The sequence below is a fragment of the Entelurus aequoreus genome, linkage group LG01 (assembly GCF_033978785.1).
Source record: "Entelurus aequoreus isolate RoL-2023_Sb linkage group LG01, RoL_Eaeq_v1.1, whole genome shotgun sequence".
Taxonomy (NCBI): Eukaryota; Metazoa; Chordata; class Actinopteri; order Syngnathiformes; family Syngnathidae; genus Entelurus; species Entelurus aequoreus.
In genome coordinates this window covers 79,448,253-79,470,382 of record NC_084731.1, presented here as the reverse complement: position 1 = coordinate 79,470,382, position 22,130 = coordinate 79,448,253, and the positions used below count along the sequence as shown (strand labels likewise).

At 39.4% G+C, this 22,130-nt stretch overlaps 3 protein-coding genes across 3 annotated transcripts in view; 1 reads left to right on the top strand and 2 right to left on the bottom strand.

Annotated features, from left to right (window-relative positions):
* The window catches only part of gckr (glucokinase (hexokinase 4) regulator), a 44,186-nt gene extending 28,555 nt beyond the window's left edge, over nt 1-15,631 (bottom strand). Inside the window, exons 1-6 of the mRNA XM_062040990.1 lie at nt 15,578-15,631; nt 15,023-15,071; nt 5,583-5,662; nt 2,488-2,637; nt 2,348-2,416; nt 2,214-2,282 (exon numbers count right to left, since the gene is read on the bottom strand). Coding sequence (XP_061896974.1) covers nt 2,214-2,282; nt 2,348-2,416; nt 2,488-2,637; nt 5,583-5,662; nt 15,023-15,071; nt 15,578-15,631 — 471 coding nt within the window. The remainder of the gene's footprint in view (nt 1-2,213; nt 2,283-2,347; nt 2,417-2,487; nt 2,638-5,582; nt 5,663-15,022; nt 15,072-15,577) is intronic.
* Nucleotides 1-22,130, bottom strand: part of enpp4 (ectonucleotide pyrophosphatase/phosphodiesterase 4) — a 681,324-nt gene that overhangs the window by 575,746 nt on the left and 83,448 nt on the right. The window lies entirely within an intron of this gene.
* The window catches only part of LOC133657690 (XK-related protein 6-like), a 37,229-nt gene continuing 30,708 nt past the window's right edge, over nt 15,610-22,130 (top strand). Inside the window, exon 1 of the mRNA XM_062059309.1 lies at nt 15,610-16,544. Within this exon, the coding sequence (XP_061915293.1) occupies nt 15,979-16,544 (566 nt within the window). The 5' untranslated portion in view covers nt 15,610-15,978. The remainder of the gene's footprint in view (nt 16,545-22,130) is intronic.

Here is a 22,130-nt window from a genome sequence, read left to right as displayed (position 1 = left end):
ATGTTGTTAATATTCAGTGTTTTATTGTTCATAGTTAATAATGTAAATCCCACTATCTTCATTTTAATGCACATTTTAGGTGTCCCATTATTAGTAAAAAAACTGTAAAATTCCATTCCGTTTTTTTGAGATGGTCTGTCATAAGTTTTTTAGAATTCTATCTGACATTGTGACTTTTGGTATTAAGTGTTCCTGAAAAAAAAGGACCCAAACACATACTGTACAACAGATTTTTACAGCTAAATGTGTATATATAGTTTATACACACATACACATTGGCCCCCCCAGACACATTTTTTCTCTCAATGTGGCCCCCCGAGTCAAAATATTTGCCCAGCTCTGACATAGAATCACTTGATTAAAGTACAGTGTTTTATTTTTCTATATACGTGCACCATGTTACTGTTCAAACTGTGTGTAATGTTACAGAGGCCAAATATATATTAAACATATTGGTTAAATAAAACCTATGCCTTGCTGTCCCAGCAGGACCCTGAGGTCTTTAGATCATCTCCTCGTGGCTGTCTCAAAAACAAGGCTAAAAACTTGATGAGATAGAGCCTTTTCAGTGGCAGGGCCTAGACCAGGGGTCGGCAACCCAAAATGTTGAAAGAGCCATATTGGACCAAAAATACAAAAACAAATCTGTCTGGAGCCGCAAAAAATGTAAAAGCCATATTACATACAGATAGTGTGTCATTGATTGATTGATTTTGATTGAGACTTTTATTAGTAGATTGCACAGTACAGTACATATTCCGTACAATTGACCACTAAATGTTAACACCCCAAAAAGTTTTTCAACGTTAATCAATTCATGGTAAATGAGATATACATTTAATTAAGAGGACTTAAAGGAAACTAAATGACCTCAAATATACCTACAAATGAGGCATAATGATGCAATATGTACATATAGCTAGCCTAAATAGCATGTTAGTATCGATTAGCTTGCAGTCATGCAGTGACCAAACATGTCTGATTAGCACTCCACACAAGTCAATAACATCAACAAAACTCACCTTTGTGCAGTCATGCACAGCGTTAAAATTTTGGTGGACAAAATGAGACAGAAAAAGAAGTGGCATAAAACACGTCCTATATAGAAAGTCGGAGAAAGTTATACATGTAAACAAACTACGGTGAGTTCAAGGACCACCAAAATTAGTAGGACAAAAGGGCGCTCGCCAAATACTCGAATCAGTGAAGCATGTTTAATACAAACAGTGTGCTTTATAACAATTAGGGAGGTTTGTGTCATGTTTGTCCTCCTACAGAAACCATATTAACACAAAAATTATATTTTTTTCCCCTCATCTTTTTCCATTTATCATACATTTTTGAAAAAGCTCCAGAGAGCCACTAGGGCTGTGCTAAAGAGCCGCATGCGGCTCTAGAGCCCCGTGTTGCCGACCCCCGGCCTAGACTATGGAACAACCTTCCACTATCTATTAGGTCCTCCCAGTCTCTGAGCCAATTTAAATCTAGGCTAAAAACATAATTTTTACTCCCTGGCGTTCAAATCCAGTTTGACAGTTAGTTTATTGTTTTATTCTTTTTTTATTTATTTATTACATTTTAGTATTTTCGGTGATATATTCTGCACTTATTTTAAGGTATATTTTACTACTGTATTTGATTTATCCTTCTTGGGGTTGTTTTTGAATGTGCTATATAAATTAATAAATTGAACTAAACTGAACTAATGAATACTTAAGCCTACTACGCTACTGTGGTTTAATGTTGGACATTATGGTGGTATTTGGAGAACTTTTTTCTGAGGTTGGTGAAAAAAAGTTTGAGAACCACTGGCCTAAGAATACGCAAACTACTTTTTCAAAAAATTCTAAACATTTTGGAAAATGTTTAATTGAAAAATTTTAGGTTTATTTTTTTCTTTTTGATTTTACTAACATTGATAACAACATAGGCCCATCACACGGACACATTTGATGGATTTGACGGCTGACGTTTGAGTGCTGCCCGGCGACAAATTCAATCGGCGAAAATGGCCTAAGTGTGAGTGGAAGTTGAGGGGATTAAACAAAGTCGCAAGGTCACACATAAATCACTGCGGCTGGTTGAATTGGCACCAAATCCTGGTGGGTCTTTTTGATTAAATGCAAACTTTGAATTTTTTATTTTTTTTTCCTGAAAATTCCATTAGTATTAGCATGAAAAAATATTGAATGATAAGATTTTATTTGTTTTACCGCCACAAGGAAAGCCAGTCGGCCTGAGGTCCCACAGCCACTTAGAACAATAATGCTGTCCTGTGGTTCCTAGAAACCAAAAGATATTTGAACGAGTCACAGTTGACAGGAAGAAAACCCTCAAACATCCAAACCTTGAGGATGAGCTCCACTTTCCCAGCTAACTCCATCATGGTTTTCACCATTTGGTCACCCAGGAGCATCTAAAACAACATGAATATGCTTTTTAATGGATTCTGTCTATGTTCTACCTAGTTCCTGTTTCCTCAGCGACCTGGTAAGTGCTTCCTGTTTCTCCGCGAAACATCTCAGCATCGCAGCTCTGCAACATCCTCACAATGCCGTCGGCTGGAGCCCGGTCAATGTCCCGCGTCAGCGGGTTCGACTTCTCCGAAACAGGAAGTGAGGGCTCGTAATCTGGCAACTAATAACAACAGTAGCATCAGGATTAAAGTCATTTTTCGGTTTAGCTCAACTACACACTAAAAAATGCTGTGTTTTTGTTTCTACCCAAATGCTGGGTTGAGCCTGTTATTTATGGGTTATTTAAAGACACACACTAGGTGTGGTGAAATTTGTCCTCTGCATTTGACCCATCCCCTTGTTCACCCCCTGGGAGGCGAAGGGAGCAGCCCGCGCCCGGGAATCATTTTTGGTGATTTAACCCTGTAACAGCCCTTGTTGTAAAATTACAACGTTACCTTTAACCATCCTAAAAAACATGATGTTATATTTATTTTATTTTTGTTACCACATTTACATAGTCATTGGTTCCTATTGTTCAGTCTCACAAGGCTATTGGATTGTACATTTGTTTATAAGTCACGCCTTCTGGCCATGAACTCACACAACCTCTCAAGGTTTCCTTCGAACAACATCTATTTGTTTCATTGGATTGGATTCATCAGATTCAAGTAAGTAAAATGTATTTATATATTTTTTGGTTGTTATTACAATGTCTAGAGCATGTACATATGTAGTTATTGTGGAACAGAGGCATCAAATTTCATTTAGAGCTTGTTATATAATTGTTGCAATTATACAACACTGGGTGAATGTGGTAGTCAAAATAGCTGGCTTGTTACAGTGGGCTCAAACAGGTTGTATTCCCTCCACTACATCACCGCCTGAAGTATTTTCTCTATACATGGATAGTATACATTCTACCCTTGTGTTGTGTTCTGGTGACTGATTTAAAAGTTTTATCTCTAAAAAATGTAGTTAATTGATCAGCCTGACCTAAAATTCCATGACTTTGTCCAAGGATATCAACAGAATTCAGTTCTGGGGAAAGGAATGTTCCTGAATGTGTGATAATTAGTATGATAATTAGAGCCATTAACCCATTTACATTTACATTGATGGAATTTAGACAGTTTTGTCCAAAGCGACTTACCAGGCAGACACTATTGTCTACCCTGACCACTTGGTCCACCACCTGTTGCTGATGTGATGCCACGCCACAGATTCCAATCCCTGTTGATGTCAATTCATTTTGTAAACAACATGACTGTATCTGAGACGGAAAAGAAAGACAAACTATGGAAACTCAGACTCTGGCTTGATTCATTCAGAGAGAAATGCCTGCAGGTGGTACCAGAAGGGCACAACTCTGTGGATGAGATGATGATGCTGCAGACACTGCAATACAGGATACACCAACACACAATGCAGAAAGTGTGATGTTCGCTTTTGTTTTACAGACGACAGGGACTGTTTTTAGGACTTTCACCACCAATGAAAGTCTTCATGACCAATGTCATGAAAAGAAAAAAAGAGGGGGAAAAAGCGTTTTTTAAGAGTTTTATCTTGTTTCATATTTTTTATATTTGTAATAGATGACTTCATAAAAATATAACTAATGTGTGATTATTATTAATGGTATATACCAGGGGTCGGCAACCCAAAATGTTGAAAGAGCCATATTGGACCAAAAATACAAAAACAAATCTGTCTGGAGCCGCAAAAAATTAAAAGCCATATTACATACAGATAGTGTGTCATGAGATATAAATTGAATTAAGGGAAACTAAATGAGCTCAAATATAGCTACAAATGAGGCATAATCCTGCAATATGTACATATAGCTAGCCTAAATAGCATGTTAGCATCGATTAGCTTGCAGTCATGCAGTGACCAAATATGTCTGATTAGCACTCCACACAAGTCAATAACATCAACAAAACTCACCTTTGTGCATTCATGCACAACGTTAAAAGTTTGGTGGACAGAATGAGACAGAAAAAGTGGCATAAAACACGTCCTAGGAAGTCGGAGAAAGTTATACTTGTAAACAAACTACGGTGAGTTCAAGGACCGCCAAAATTAGTAGGACAAAACGGCGCTCGCCAGATACTTAAATCAGTGAAGCATGTTTAATATAAACAGTGTGCTTTATAACAATTAGGGAGGTTTGCGTCATGTTTGTCCTCCTACGGACACCATATGAAAACAAAAACTTTTTTTTTTTTCCTCATCTTTTTTCATTTTTCATACATTTTTAAAAAAGCTCCTGAGAGCCACTAGGGCGGCGCTAAAGAGCCGCATGCGGCTCTAGAGCCGCGGGTTGCCGACCCCTGGTATATACCGTTATGGGGATAAGTATGCAATCAACCCTGCAAATGAACCCTTAGTTGTTCAGACAACATGAGTACAAATACAGAAATTCTGCTCCCATTAAAGCCCAATGTTGCAATATTACAACATTTCTCTAAAAACATACATCCATCCATCCATTTTGTACCGCTTATTCCCTTTGGGGTCACGGGGGGCGCTGGAGCCTATCTCAGCTACAATCGGGCGGAAGGCGGAAAAAAACATACATAAACATTTTTTTTTAACTCTTCAATTTCTGCATCAAATGCCTGCTACAACAACATCTGAAAGGTCAATTATTTTTTTTTTTAGGTTTTTCTATATTTGGGTCTTACAGGGTTAACCCCCAATTCCAACCCTTGATGCTGAGTGCCATGCAGGGAGGTAATGGGTCCCATTTTTATAGTCTTTGGTACTTCTAAGGAGTTGGGTATTTTTTGTGACCCAATCCAATCTTAAAAAACTACAAGTTGCCACACTGACCTCTGCCTGTTGGAGTCATAAATCATTATGACATTTGGACTACAAAAAACCTGAAAATAACCAAGGTATTTGGTTGAATTGACCCAGCATTGCAGTTATAATGACCCAGTATTTGGATTGAATATATAACCCATCTAGCTTGGTTAAATCAACCCAGCGTTGGTTTGGTCCAGTATTTACCCAGCAGCTGGGTAGAAAACTACCCAAATTGGGTAGTTTTTAACCCAGCGTTTTTTAGAGTGTAACCTTATAAATAATAGGCATTACTAATGAGATTCGTGATGGTCCTACCTCCCATTCGTGCATTGTGGAGAGACAACAGGAGCCTTTGTTTGGGTTTAGGATGAAAAGAAGTCGGCGCCTGGCTCTTTCTGCAGTGACAAAGTTCACAAAAACACCTTTGTGATAAGAGTGGTTTTGTCATGCCGGAGTACACATTAACACCACTGCAAATAAGCACAGTAATCAACACATTGTTTGGTTAATCTCGGAAAAACTGAGCATTTCGTATCTGTTGGAGCAGAATGTAAGTAAGTAAGTAAGTACATTTTATTTATAAAGCGCTTTTTTGATTGATATATTTTTATTTCAAATATGCATAAAAACAAGAGCAAGCCTGATCCAATACAGTGCTATAGCCTTAACAGCCATTATAACAAAATGAAAACAATGGAGAATAAAAAACAAAAACAAATGAGCATTGGACTTTATTTTTCTTTTTTTCTTTTTTTACATATTTGAAAAGGAGTGAGAAGAAGTTTACACTTATTTAATCCCACCCCTTTTCTTGAAATCATAAATTACTCTGAGCTAGAACTACCTATTCACTCAATGTACAAACTTAATGAACTTGTATATAATGTACATACATTACAGATATATACATACATATGCACACTACACACATACATAGCCACACCATTACCACTAGTGATCATGGAAATGGTACCATGCCACCACAGCAACACCACTGCCTCAATGGGCAGCCCCACACTCTTCTGTAACACAAACAACCCAATATCAAAGCCCTTCTTCATCTCTGTACCTCTGGAATACCATGTACCTATACTTCTTTTTAAACTGGTTTATGTTTGGACATTGCTTTAACTCCACATTCAAACCATTCCATAATTTCACTCCACAAATTGAAATACAAAAACTTTTAATGGCATTTTGAAATTTAAATTCCCCCTTAAATTATAACCGCCCTCTCGTGTGCTGAACAATTTTTGAATGCTTCCTGGGAATTTATTTATTTTGGCTTTATACATTATTTGTGCAGTTTAATACAAAATAATATCATTAAAGTTCAATATTTTTAACTGTAAGAATAGTGAGTGAGTATGGTCCAGATATCCAACATTGCTGATGATCCGTACAGCTCTTTTCTGAAGTATAGTTATTGAATTTAATGAGCTTTTATAATTATTCCCCCAGACTTCCACACAGTAGGTTAAGTATGGTAAAACTAATGAACAGTAAAGAATGTGGAGTGATTTGTGATCCAGAACCTGCTTTGCTTTATTTATTACTGAGATGCTTCTTGACAGCTTAGATTGTACATGTTTTATATGTGATTTCCAGTTAACTTGATCGTCAATTGTAACTCCAAGGAATTTTATTTCAAAAACCCTTTCAATATCCACCCCATTTATTTGTATCTGCACCCTTGTTTCACGTGTCCTATTTCCAAACAGCATTAACTTAGTCTTAGTCAGATTTAATGACAATTTATTATAGTCAAACCAAGTTTTTAGTTTACTCATTTCTTCCATAATGACTTCCTGCAATTGATTTAAGTCATCCCCTGAACAAAAAATATTAGTGTTATCTGCTTTTCACAGATAAAATCACAAAGCGCTGTACAAAACATAGAGGAAGTAAAACAACAATTAAATCAAAACAACAGGGGCAACATCATAAAAAGAATACAAAGTGGATTGAAATGGATACTTAAAGGCCTACTGAAATGAATTGTTTTTATTTAAACGGGGATAGCAGATCCATTCTATGTGTCATACTTGATCATTTCGCGATATTGCCATATTTTTGCTGAAAGGATTTAGTAGAGAACATCGACGATAAAGTTTGCAACTTTTGGTGTCTGATAAAAAAAAAACTTGCCCCTACCGGAAATAGCGTGACGACACCGGAGGAAGGACTGCTCATATTTTCCTATTGTTTACACCAGCAGCGAGAGAGATTCGGACTGAGAAAGCGACGATGAGGAACGTTAGAGTGAAGGACTAGAATGCGTGCAAGACATATCTTTTTTCGCTCAGACCGTAACTTAGGTACAAACTGGCTCATTGGATTCCACACACTCTCCTTTTTCTATTGTGGATCACGGATTTGTAATTTAAACCACCTCGGATACTATATCCTCTTGAAAATGAGAGTCGAGAACGCGAAATGGACATTCACAGTGACTTTTATCTCCACGACAATACATCGACGAAACACTTTAGCTACGGAGCTAACGTGATAGCATCGGGCTTAACTGCATATAGAAACAAAATAAATAAATCCCTGACTGGAAGGATAGACAGAAGATCAACAATACTATTAAACCAGGGACATGTAACTACACGGTTAATACTTTCCAGCTTGGCGAAGCTTAAAAATGCTGTTGCTAACGACGCCATTAAAGCTAACTTAGTAACGGGACCTCACAGAGCTATGATAAAAACATTAGCTATCCACCTACGCCAGCCAGCCCTCATCTGCTCATCAACACCCGTGCTCACCTGCGTTCCAGCGATCGACGGAAGGACGAAGGACTTCACCACGATCATCCGTGCGGTCGGTGGCTAGCGTCAGCTAGCACGTCTGCTATCCGAGTCAAAGTCTTCCTGGTTGTGTTGCTGTAGTCCGCCGCTAATACACCGATCCCACCTACAACTTTCTTCTTTGCAGTTTTCATTTTTCATTAAACAAATTGCAAAAGATTCACCAACACAGATGTCCAGAATACTGTGGAATTATGAGATGAAAACAGAGCTATTTTGTATTGGATTCAATGGGGTACCGATACTTCTGTTTCACTGGTTACGTCACGCGCATACGTCATCATCCAAAGACGTTTTCAACTGGAAGTTTAGCGGGAAATTTAAAATTGCACTTTATAAGTTAACCTGGCCGTATTGGCATGTGTTGCAATGTTAAGATTTCATCATTGATATATAAACTATCAGACTGCGTGGTCGGTAGTAGTGGGTTTCAGTAGGCCTTTAAAAGGCGCTTTAACTAAAAGCTTCAGTAAAAAGAGAAGTTTTCAAATGTTTCTTATAGGTTTCAACACAGTCAAGATCACAGAGGGACTGGTGCAAATTGTTCCAGAGTCTGGGAGCTATAGCCTGGAATGCCAGGTCTCATGGATTTTAAAACAAGTTTTTGGGATCTTTAGAAGACCCTGGCCTGAAGACCAGAGGCTGCGCCCTGAAGAGTAGGGGCATAACCAGTCAGTGATGAGGGGCCCCACCATGCAATGCACGGAATGTCAGGACTAAAATGTTAAACTCAATGCGGAATTTAACTGGAAGCCAATGAAGACTGGATAAAATGGGGAGGATAAAATGTTGATCAAGTATGCCTTGCATTCACTTGTGTGTGTGCGTGTATAAGCCGCATATACAAACTTTTGTAGTATGTGACTGGGCCGGCACGCTGTTTGTATGGAGGAAAAGCGGACGTGACGACAGGTTGTAGAGGACGTTGAAGGCAGTGCCTAAGGTACGTCCCCAATATTGTTGTCCGGGTGGAAATTGGGAGAAACTCGGGAGAATGGTTGCCCCGGGAGATTTTCGGGAGGAGCACTGAAATTCGGGAGTCTCCCGAGAAAATCAGGAGGGTTGCCAAATTTGGCCCGCGGGCCAGAGTTTGACACCCATGGACTAGATGATGGAAAGACATGGTGGGTGTCATGGAAGCCGCAGAGAAAAGCAGTAAAGCTCTCTCAATGACTGAACTGCAGAAGAATGTAACAATTCTGCATCCTCCTGCTGGAGCTCTGTGCTTTAGAAGTAAGCTGAATGCTAGTCAGCTCCAGGTGCGCCTTGCTGGAAAACAGGACTGTGACTCAACTTGCACACTTATATTTAGACTTGGTATTTTAAGTACACCAAAACTCAGAGCGCTCTCCATACCCGGATAGTACAGTGAAGACTAGGAGTGCCCCGATACAACTTTTTCCACTTACGATATATCAGAGCCTTGAATTTTGGCCAATACAGAGTTGAGCATTTACAGAGTGATAGATAACTTGCTTTGAATTTGTAAATTAAGATGACAAGCAAATGTTGAAGTGTTTATTTTTGGTAACCCCCCCAAAACATGCTCGGAACATCAGAACATATGCAATTGCATGTGCAACATTTTCCTCTCCAATTTTAAAGAACATGGACTTATATTAACATGTTTTTATTGTTTTTATTAAATGATGTAGCGAGTCACAACAAAATGAAGTGGCGGTCCACAATAAAGTTATATGGCGGGCCACAACAAAATGAAGTGGTGAGTCACCAAAAAGTTAAGTGGCGGGCCACGACAAAATGAAGTGATGGTCCACAATAAAGTTATATGGCGGGCCACGACAAAATGAACTGGTGAGTCACAAAAAAATGATGCGGCGGGCCACAACAAAATGAAGCAGCGGGCCACGATAAAATGAGTGGCAGGCCACAACAAAATTATGTGGAGGGCCACAATAAAATGAAGTAGCAGACCACAATAAAATGATGCGGTTCACAATAAAATGAGTGCCGTGGCGAGTCAGAACAAAATGAAGTGGTGAGTCACAAAAAAATGATGTGGCGGGCCAAAACAAAATGATGTGGCGAGTCACAACAAACTGATGTGGCGAGTCAGAACAAAATGAAGTGGTGAGTGACAAAAAAATGATGTGGCGGGCCATAACAAAACGATGTGGCGGGCCACGACAAAATGAAGTGGCGAGTCATGACAAAATGATATGGCAGGCCACAACAAAATTATGCGGCGGTTCACAATTAAATGAGCGGCGTGCCGCAACAAACTCATACGTCGGGCCACGAAAAAATGAAGTGGTGAGTCACCAAAAAATTATGTGGCGGGCCAAAACAAAATGATGTGGCGAGTCAGAACAAAATTATGTGGCGGGCCACAATAAAATGAAATGGCGTGCCACAGTAAAATTACATGGCGGGCCACAACAAAATGATGTGGTGAGTCACGAAAAAATGATGGGGCGGGCCAAAAGTGGCGAGTCATAACAAAATGAAGTGGTGAGTCACAAAAAAATTGACGTGGCGGGCCATAACAAAACGATGAGGCGGGCCATGACAAAATGAAGTGGCGAGTCATGACAAAATGATATGGCGGGCCATCACAAAATTATGCGGCGGTTCACAATAAAATGAGTGCTGTGACGAGTCAGAACAAAATGAAGTGGTGAGTCACAAAAAAATTATGTGGGGGGCCAAAACAAAATGATGTGGCAAGTCAGAACAAAATAATGTGGCGGGTCGAAATAAAATGAAGTAGCGTGCCACAATAAAATTATATGGCGGGCCACAACAAAATGATGTGGTGAGTCACAAAAAAATGAGGCGGCGGGCCAAATGTGGCGAGTCAGAACAAAATGAAGTGGTGAGTCACAAAAAATGACGTGGCGGGCCATTACAAAACGATGTGGCGGGCCACAACAAAATGAAGTGGCGAGTCATGACAAAATGATATGGCGGGCCACGACAAAATTATGCGGCGGTTCACAATTAAATGAATGGCGTGCCGCAACAAACTTATACGTCGGGCCACGAAAAAATGAAGTGGTGAGTCACAAAATAATTATGTGGCAGGCCAAAACAAAATGATGTGGCGAGTCAGAACAAAATTATGTGGCGGGCCACAATAAAATGAAATGGCGTGCCACAGTAAAATTATATGGCGGGCCACAACACAATGAAGTGGTGAGTCACAAAAAAATTGATGTGGCGGGCCATAACAAAACGATGTGGCGGGCCACGACAAAATGAAGTGGCGAGTCATGACAAAATGATATGGCGAGCCACAACAAAATTATGCGGCGGTTCACAATAAAATGAGTGCCGTGGCGAGTCAGAACAAAATGAAGTGGTGAGTCACAAAAAAATGATGTGGCGGGCCAAAACAAAATGATGTGGCGAGTCACAACAAACTGATGTGGCGAGTCAGAACAAAATGAAGTGGTGAGTGACAAAAAAATGATGTGGCGGGCCATAACAAAACGATGTGGCGGGCCACGACAAAATGAAGTGGCGAGTCATGACAAAATGATATGGCGGGCCACGACAAAATCATGCGGTGGTTCACAATTAAATGAGCGGCGTGCCGCAACAAACTTATACGTCGGGCCACGAAAAAATGAAGTGGTGAGTCACAAAAAAATTATGTGGCGCGCCAAAACAAAATGATGTGGCGAGTCAGAACAAAATTATGTGGCGGGCCACAATAAAATGAAATGGCGTGCCACAGTAAAATTATATGGCGGGCCACAACAAAATGATGTGGTGAGTCACAAAAAAATGATGGGGCGGGCCAAAAGTGGTGAGTCATAACAAAATGAAGTGGTGAGTCACAAAAAAATTGATGTGGCGGGCCATAACAAAATGATGAGGCGGGCCACGACAAAATGAAGTGGCGAGTCATGACAAAATGATATGGCGGGCCACAACAAAATTATGCGGCGGTTCACAATAAAATGAGTGCCGTGGCGAGTCAGAACAAAATGAAGTGGTGAGTCACAAAAAAATTATGTGGCGGGCCAAAACAAAATGATGTGGCGAGTCAAAACAAAATGATGTGGCGAGTCAGAACAAAATAATGTGGCGGGCCACAATAAAATGAAGTGGCGGGCCACAATAAAATTATATGGCGGGCCACAACAAAATGATGTGGTGAGTCACAAAAAAATGATGCGGCGGGCCAAATGTGGCGAGTCAGAAGAAAATGAAGTGGTGAGTCACAAAAAAATGACGTGGCGGGCCATAACAAAACGATGTGGCGGGACACGACAAAATGAAGTGGCGAGTCATGACAAAACGATATGGCGGGCCACAACAAAATTATGCGGCGGTTCACAATTAAATGAGCGGCATGCCGCAAGAAAATGATATGGCGGGCCACAACAAAATTAAGTGGTGAGTCACAAAAAAATTATGTGGCGGGCCAAAACAAAATGATGTGGCTAGTCAGAACAAAATGATGTGGCGAGTCAGAACAAAATAATGTGGCGGGCCACAATAAAATTATATGGCGGGCCACAACAAAATTAAGTGTTGAGTCACAAAAAAATGATGCGGCGGGGCCAAATGTGGCGAGTCAGAACAAAATGAAGTGGTGAGTCGCAAAAAAATGACGTGGTGGGCCATAACAAAACGATGTGGCGGGCCACGACAAAATGAAGTGGCGAGTCATGACAAAATGATATGGCGGGCCACAACAAAATTACGCGGCGGTTCACAATTAAATGAGCGGCATGCTGCAACAAAATGATATGGTGGTGAATCACAAAAAATTATGTGGCGGGCCAAAACAAAATGATGTGCTAGTCAGAACAAAATTATGTGGCGGGCCACAATCAACTGAAGTTTCGTGCCACAATAAAATTATATGGCGAGCCACAACAAAATTAAGTGGTGAGTCACAAAAAAATGATGTGGCGGGCCAAAACAAAATGATGTGGCGAGTCAGAACAAAATGATGTGGTGAGTCAGAACAAAATTAAGTGGTGATTCACAAAAAAATGATGTAGCGGTTCAAAACAAAATAATGTGGCGGGCCACAACAAAATGAAGTAGTGAGTCACAAAAAAAATATATGGCGGGCCACGACAAAATGATATGGCGGGCCATGACAAAATTATACGACGGGCTATGATAAAATGAGCGGCATGTCGCGACAAAATGAAGTGGCGAGTCACAAAAAAATGATGTGGTGAGTCACAACAAAATTAAGTGATGAGTCATAAAAAACTGATGTGGTGAGTCACAACAAAATTAAGTGATGAGTCATAAAAAACTGATGTGGAGAGTCACAACAAAATGATGTGGCGGGCCACAATAAAATTATATGGCGGGCCACAACAAAATGAAGTTGTGAGTCACAAAACGAGTCACAACAAAATGTGGCAAATACAAAAAATCATTCAATACTTGTTATTTTGCTGATATTGAACCGATATCATTATCGGATTGGGACACCCTTTATACACAAGACCGAACTGAAATGCTCAGTATGAAACGGTGGACACTAACAACCTCGATAATCGCCATCTTGGCTACGTAGCAGGAGATGGACTATTTCAATGAAAAAGGAGAGAAGAAGACGAAGACGTGGGTGCAACTGTAAGTGACATGCACTGAGGTTCTCAGGACGACACTCTAAAAAGAAGATGTAAAAAAAAGGGCAAAAGGACAATGAAACTTGCCTGAATCCCCTGCTCAGCATCTCCATTACACACAACCAGAACATCTCCTTCCTAAATGATGCCGCAGCAAAGTCTTTGACCGACCCGAGATAACGTCTTAATTACTGCGTACAGTGCAGTCACTTAGGAGTCCCCAGCGCATCAAAACCACAATTGGACTAATTGCATGTTTTGTGTTCTTCCAGGCATGAGTCACACGACATCCCCTGAGGAGTCTCATCAACAGAAAGTGGTCCTTCTCATCTTGTTAGAGGAGTCCGGTTTGTCAACCATTTGGCCTGGAATTAAAGTACGGTATATTTCATTTGGATAATTCATGTTTGTATCAGTAATATTAGTGGTTATAATTCATGCAATGAGGGACTCTGTTGCCATTTATTCATCTGTAAAAAAATAAAAATAATAATATTTCATTCACGGGCTTGGCCGCTATTCTATATATTTTCGTAATGAAGTATAGTATACTCACATTCACACTGTAACTGAGTAAGAACTGGTACAAAAAAACACATATATACAGAAGATCATGCTCGTCCTAATGAAATACTCATTATTTCATCATTTAAATAGATATGACATCCTTACCTATGCTTACCAGATAAGCATTTTTTTGTTGTTTTTTTAAAATATATGATACACTGAAATTATTTTGTATGTCTTTTTTTTTTAACGGGGGGGGGGGGGGGGGGTGCAATGTTAATGGACAATATATTGTATAATATGTGAAATCATTACAATAAAGTAATAAAGAAAAAAAAGGATAACATATCAATAAATAAATGACAGGCCACTTTATTTGAAATTGTTCCGCAAATGTATGCCTTGTCCTTTCCTGCTCTGTCACTGATAAGAAAATACTGGCAAACGTTCGCTTTTATTTCCATTGTGACCGCTGCTGCACAGCATTAGTGCTGGCCTGGCTAATGGCGGTACAGGGATTCGTATCCCAGCCACGCACATTTATGTTTAATTTGGTGTTTTGCACACAAAAAGTACATTATTGACTTAATTTATTTCCCATCAATTAATTCTTGGAAACATGCAAATGATGCGGACAATGTCATTGAATAAAAATGTGTAAGCAAAATTAGTGCGTTAAAACATTCCCTCTGTTAAAATTCAGTGTACAAAAAATAAGTGTATAAAAATCACTATAAAAAAATTCAGTGTCAAATAAGTCAGTACAACTCAGTGCAAAAATGGTCGTTATAATCTAAAAAAAAAGTAAAAAACTCAAATGTGAAAAGCAGATAGACAAACGTGTACCGTGTCAGCATCATCTGCACACCTACGGTCGCCTTGACAACCAAGAGGCTTGTCTCCAAAAGTTTGTATATCTAAAAAACAGAGGGGACAAATATGTCATGGAATGTACAATAATTTCTATAAATGTTCTATTGGATAGTGGTATGTGTACCCCTAGTGGTGTGCAGGCTGCATCTAGTGGTACGCCAAAAAAAAATCACTTGATTAAAATACAGTGTTTTATTTTCCTATATTCAAACAAAGTGTTACTGTTCAAACTGTGTGTAATGTAACTGTTGCCAAAAATATTAAATATACTTGTTAAATAAAACCTCGGCTTTGTTTTTAATGAAAACTTAGGCCTACTACGCTACTGTATTTTAATGTTGGTCATTATGCTGGTACTTGGTGAAAAAGGTTTAAGAACCACTGAATGTGGGGATTTTTTTGGGTTTTTTTTTTCCTTCAAACACAGCTAAACGTGTGATGATGACGTAGGCTAGAATGTCAGGTGGAGGTGTTTTTCCCCCCAGAGCACATTCCGTCATTCCACGAAGCCCGCACTTGCTATGCGCATGCGCGTGCAGATGTGTCACACCGGGCTGAAGTTGTTCTCCGCTAGAGGGCGCAGCGACGGGACAGGACCGGGCATGGGCCGCACCTAGCTGGCACTGCTGCCCGGATACGGAAGGGTTTCGGAGGGCAAGGTGAGAGTAACCGAGAGACGCTTTTCCCCACGCCGGCTTAAAAAAATAAATGAATTTAAAAAAAAGCACGATGCATGACGTCATCGGTTGGAGATGACGGCGCGTGCAGGACCAGATGAGGTCTCCGGTGCTGATGCGGTGACGGTGTCTCCGGGGCTCTGATGGCTCCTCTCGGCCCGGGCTGGAAGGAGACCCAGAGGGAAGCGTACAGCAGGTGTCTGAGGAGTGACACGGAAGCACCACGGGGCGACTGTCGTGTTTTTCGCCGGAGGGGACGAGCGGGAAGGGGAACATGGCCGCGCAGTCGGACGGTAAAGTCGGGGTGGGTTTCGCCCACTTCTACGACGTCGACGCGGACGAGCCCCTGGACTCCGCCGCGCTCCACATCTGCCAGTGCTGCCGCTCGTCGGCGTGCTACTGGGGCTGCCGCTCCGCCTGCCTCGGCTCTCTGGTCGGCGGCGGCCAGTCCGGGGGGGTCGGCGTCCGGGAGACTCACTGCCCGCCCCGGGAGCAGCTGTGGCTGGACTGCCTCTGGATAATCCTGGCCCTCCTCGTCTTCTTCTGGGACGTGGGCACGGACCTGTGCCTGGCGCTGGACTACTACCAGCGGCGGGACTACCTGTGGTTCGGCCTCACGCTCTTCTTCGTGCTGGTGCCTTCCGTGCTGGTGCAGATCCTGAGTTTCCGCTGGTTTGTGCAGGACTACACCGGCGGGGGGCTCGGGGAGGTGGAGGGTCTGACAAAGCGGGGCTCGGTGGCCCCGGGGTGCCACTATCCCGGCAGGGACCGCCTACAGCTGGCCACCATCTGGCTGTGGCAGGCCGCCGTTCACATCCTGCAGCTGGGGCAAGTGTGGCGGTAAGTGGGCTGCTGCTGGGGGCGCGCACACGCACGCGCACGCAAACACACCCACTTGCACGCCCGCACAGACGTGCACACGCACACACACACGCTCACACAAACGCACGCACACACAGACACACACGCACACATTCTTGTATTTGGCACCTTCTTGAGACCTGTGGAAAAATGCCCACCTCTTTAGGACCACCCTTTCTAGATATATAAAGATGTGTATTTACAACATTAATAATACACAGGGCCGGCCCGTGGCATAGGCCGTATAGGCAAATGCTAAGGGCGCCGACCATCAGGGGGCGCCAGGCCAGTGCCACAAATGTTGGAGGAAAAAAAACAAAAACAAAAAAAAAAAGTTGGTACTATTATTTCTAAATACATAAAATAATCCCACGTTAATTAAAATGCAAAGTAAAGCCCATTAAATAGAAATATTATTTGTTACAACATTACGCCCCCCCCCCCCCCCCCCCCCCCCCCCCCCCCCCCCCGGCACGGTGCGCCCCCTCCCTTTCCGTATCATGACTCTTTTTGGACGTCACCACATAAAAAAATCAACACAAGATGTCAAAACGGCCAAAACTGTCAGGTGCCCAGGGAAGAAAAAAGAGAAAAGAAGAGGAGAAGCGAGAAAAAGACAGAGGTAGCAGGTAGGTAACGTTAGCCTACATGAAATTATTTGTCTGTTACAGAATGTGATAGTACCTGGCTTTTTAGCATTAAGCTAATGTTACATGATTCGGCAATTGCTAATCAATAAATAGCTAGTTCTGTTTTAACGTCGGGTTAATATTGTGTAGGGGGCTAAATTGTTATGGAAAATAATAATGTAACGTTAGGTAATTACAGTATTCCCTGGTGTACAGTAATTTGTAAGTCATTCTAGTTAATGCAATATTAAAAAGCACAAATAGAAAACTCTGTAGGATCCCCTTTTTTTGTAATATAGTTGTTAAAGTCATACTGGTTTGATATCTTGTTTTGTGCAGTGCCTTATTTATATTGTATTTTTAATTTATTTTATGCAACTTGTTGACACGTTTTATTTTGTGTTTATGTATGTAAAAAATATTGTATTTCATATATTCATTTTTATTTTTTGTATTAATTTTATTTATCCATATTTTTTTTATTCTTGTTAACTATTCTGATTGTTAATTTGCTTTCTTTAAGTAAAAAAAAAGGTCAAAGACAAAGCTATTCGGTTTCTTGTGAGTATATACACTTCACTGCCGATGTGGGGGGGGCGCCACCTAAAATCTTGCCTAGGGCGCCAGATTGGTTAGGGCCGGGCCTGATAATACATACATACTATGCAAATATAAAAAAGGTAAGCTTTTATTTATTTTTTTTATTTTGTATTTTTGGTTTGTAATTGGTTTTTAATCTTCATGATTTACTTCAAGTTAGTACAGTATTTCTCTATATACAGATTGATTTATTTTTTTAAATTAATTTTGGCCAAAGGGGGCACATTTCAATTTCTTACACACACTTGTTATTACATCCGTTGGCCAGAGGGGGAGCACTTCAAATTTTTATACACACTTGTTATTTCATATGTTGGCCAGAGGGGGAGCACTTTTAAAACCGACACACAGTCATTTTGAAAAATCCCTCCTTTTTGGGACCACGATAATTTTGATAGATTTCACCACCAGGGGTGCAAATGAGACATTTTCTATTAGATGCAATGGTTTTTTCATATTGGCACCATGATTTGGGTCCTAACTTGTTCACCGGTCCTCATATGGAAGGTACTTTTCCTTGTTGATGTCTCAAGAAGGTTAGAAATACAAGAACACACACACAAACACGCACATTCAGGTATTTGTTACCTTCTTGAGACCTCTGAAAAATGCCTACCTCTTTAGGACTAACCCTTTCTATATATATAAAGATTTGTATTTACAACATTAATAATATATACATACTATGCAAATATTAAAAATAGGGCTGCAACAACTAATCGATTAAATGGATTAAAATTGATTATAAAAATAGTTGGCGATTAATTTAGTCATTGATTCGTTGGATTTATTTTTATATATAGTTTTTTTTATTTTTTTATTTTTATAAACCTTTATTTATAAACTGCAACATGTACAAACAGCTGAGAAACAATAATCAAAACAAGTATGGTGCCAGTATTTTTCAATACAATACTGGAAAGGGTAGAAATGTAGTTTGTCTCCTTTATCCGAGTATTAATCGATTAATCGAAGTAATAATCGACGGATTAATCGATTATCAAATTAATCGTTAGTTGCAGCCCTAATTAAAAAGCTTTTTGTGAAAAATGAGTTGGAATTTCACAAGAAAAAGGTCACAATTTCAAAAGAAAAACATTGGCAGTATTATGATAAAAGTCGTCATTTTACTCAACTCAAGTCGAAATTTTACAAGAAAAACTGAACATTTTTGCAATATTGTGATAAAAGTTGGAATTTTACTCAATAACAGTTGTGATTTTACAAGAAAAGCTTAGAATTTTGGCAATTTTATGAAAAGAGTCGTAATTTTACTCGACAAAAGTCACAATTTTATAAGAAAACATTAAAATGTTGGCAATATTATAATAATAATGACAAAAGTCATCATTTTACTCCAAAAATGTCACTATTTTACAAGAATAACAAAAAAATTGGCAATATTGTGATAAAAGTCAGAATTTTATATGACCGATGTCACCATTTTGCATAAAAAAGTAATAATTTTACATAAAAAAGTAATAATTTTACGAGAAAATGTTGTAATATTACAGAAACAGAAAGAATAAGAGAAATTGTTCCCAATTTTATAAGAAAAAAGTCGACACATTGTGAGAAAAATAATTTTTTGTTTGTAATTGGTTTTTAATCTTCATTATTTACTTCAAATTATTACAGTATGTCTCTGTATACATATGTATTTGCTTTTTTTAATTAATTTTGGCCAAAGAGAGCGCATTTCAATTTCTTACACACACTTATTATTTCATAAGTTGACCAGAGGCGGAGCACTTTTAAAACCGACACACAGTCAATTTGAAAAATCCCTCCTTTTTGGGACCACCCTCCATTTTGATAGATTTCACCACCAGAGGTGCAAATGAGACATTCTCTATTAGATGATAAATAAAGGATAAATGGGTTATACTTGTATAGCGCTTTTCTACCTTCAAGGTACTCAAAGCGCTTTGACAGTGCAATGGTTTTCCATATTGGGACCAGGATTTGGGTCCTAACTTGATTACCGGTCCTTGTTGATGTCTCCAGAAGGGTAGAAATACAAACACACACACACCTGAACTCCACTTGCTAAATGGCACAAGCAAAATGTAGATGAAGCTGAGAGGAGTGTTCAGCCATCATGCTTCACTGATTTTACATGTGTAGCGAAGCCTATTGGAGTTCATACATCACGTTAGGTTCTTTGAATGTTACCATTACTGATCCACAGTTGTGGATTCATGGTAATGTGTGTGGGTGGGTGTGCTGAAAGTCAGCATGTGTGATATGTGGAGACAAAACAGTGTCAGGGCTCTCTCTCGCAATGACCTGTGTGAAGTTGCCCCCCCCCCCCCCACACACACACACACCTTGTCAAAATCTCCCCAAAACGTGTCATATTTGTTTGTGCTGCAAAATTATTTTGACTTAATATTATAGCTTATATATAATCAAAATGTTATGATTCATCACCTCCAACCGTGTCCAAGTCTCCTCAAACTTGCCCCAATCGTTTGTGCAGCAGAATTGTTTGTGTCGAACAAATAATAGTTTTTATGTTATTTATGTTTTATGGTTTTTATGAGATTATTATTCATAACAAGCCCACTAACCATGTCAAAATCGACCCAATCATTTGTGCTGGTTTGTGCTAACTATCATAACTTTTGTGTTATTATTACGTTATGATTCATAACCAACCAACTTTGTTTGTGGTACAGTTGTGCTGCAATTTTTTGGACTAACTGTTATTTTTTTTATGTGAGTAACATTTTATGATTCATAACCAGCCGCCCCACCTTGTCAAAATCCCCCTAAACTGCAGGTCCCAATCGTTTGTGCTGACTATTATAGTTTTTATGTTATTAACCTTTTATGTTTTTTATGTTATTAACATGCTACTATTCATAACTAACTATTGTCCCACTATTCGTTTGTGGTACATTTGTGCTGTAATTTTTTTCGACTATGATAGTTTTTATGTTATTAACATTTTATGATTCATAAACTGCCCCCCCTTGTCAAAATCCCCCTAAACTCGTCCTATTCATTTGTGTTATATTTCTGCTGGTTTGTGCTGCAAAAGTCTTTTGTCTAACTACTATAGTTTTTATGTTGTTCACGTTTTATGGTTTATTTATTATTCATAACTAGACCACTAACCATGTCAAAATCACCCCAAACTTGACCCAATTATTTGTGCTAAGTAATATAACTTTTATGTTAGTAGCATCTTATGATTCATAACCAGCCCCCCCCCCACCTTGTCAAAATCACCCTAAACTTGTCCCAATCGTTTGTGCTGACTATTATAGTTTTTATTTTATTAACGTTTATGTTTTTTTTATGTTAATAACATACTGTAATTCACTGTTGTTTTTTCGACTATTATAGTTTTTATGTTATTAACATTTTATGATTCATAACACCCCCCGCCCCCTCCACACCACCACCCCGCCCACCTTGTCAAAATCCCCCTAAACGGGTCCTAACCGTTTGTTATATTTCTGCTGGTTTGTGCTGCAAAAGTCTTTTGTCTAACTATTATAGTTTTTATGTTGTTCACATTTTATGGTTTTTATGACGTTATTATTCATAATTAGCCTACTAACAATGTCAAAATCAACTCAGACTTGTCCCAATCGTTTGTGCTACATTTGTGCCAACTATTATGTTTTTTTATGTTATTAACATGCTACTATTCATAACAAACTATTGTCCCATTTGTTTGTGGTACATTTGTGCTGTATTTTCTTTGACTAACTATTATAGTCTTTATGTTAACATTTTATGATTCATAACCAGCACCACCACCTTGTCAACATCCCCCTAAACTTGGCCTATTTATGTGTGTTATATTTCTGCTGGTTTGTGCTGCAAAAGACTTTTGTCTAACTATTACAGTTGTTATGTTATCCACGTTTTATGGTGTTTATGATATTATTATTCATAACTAGTCCACTAACCTTTTCAAAATCACCTTGAACTTGACCCAATCATTTGTGCTGGTTTGTGCTAACTATTATGTTATTAACATGTTATGATTCATAACCAACCAACTTCGTTTGTAGTACATTTGCGCTGCAATTTTTTTGACTAACTGTTATAGTTTTTATGTTAGTAACATTTTATGATTCATAACCAGCCCCCCCTTATCAAAATCCCACTCAACTTGTCCCAATCGTTTGTGCTAAGTTTGTGCTGACTATTATAGTTTTTATGTTATTAATGTTTTATGTTTTTTATGTTGTTAACATGCTACTATTCATAACTAACTATTGTCCCATTTGTTTGTGGTACATTTGTGCTGTAATTTTTTTCGACTACGATAGCTTTTATGTTATGAACATGTTATGATTCATGACCAGACCCCCCT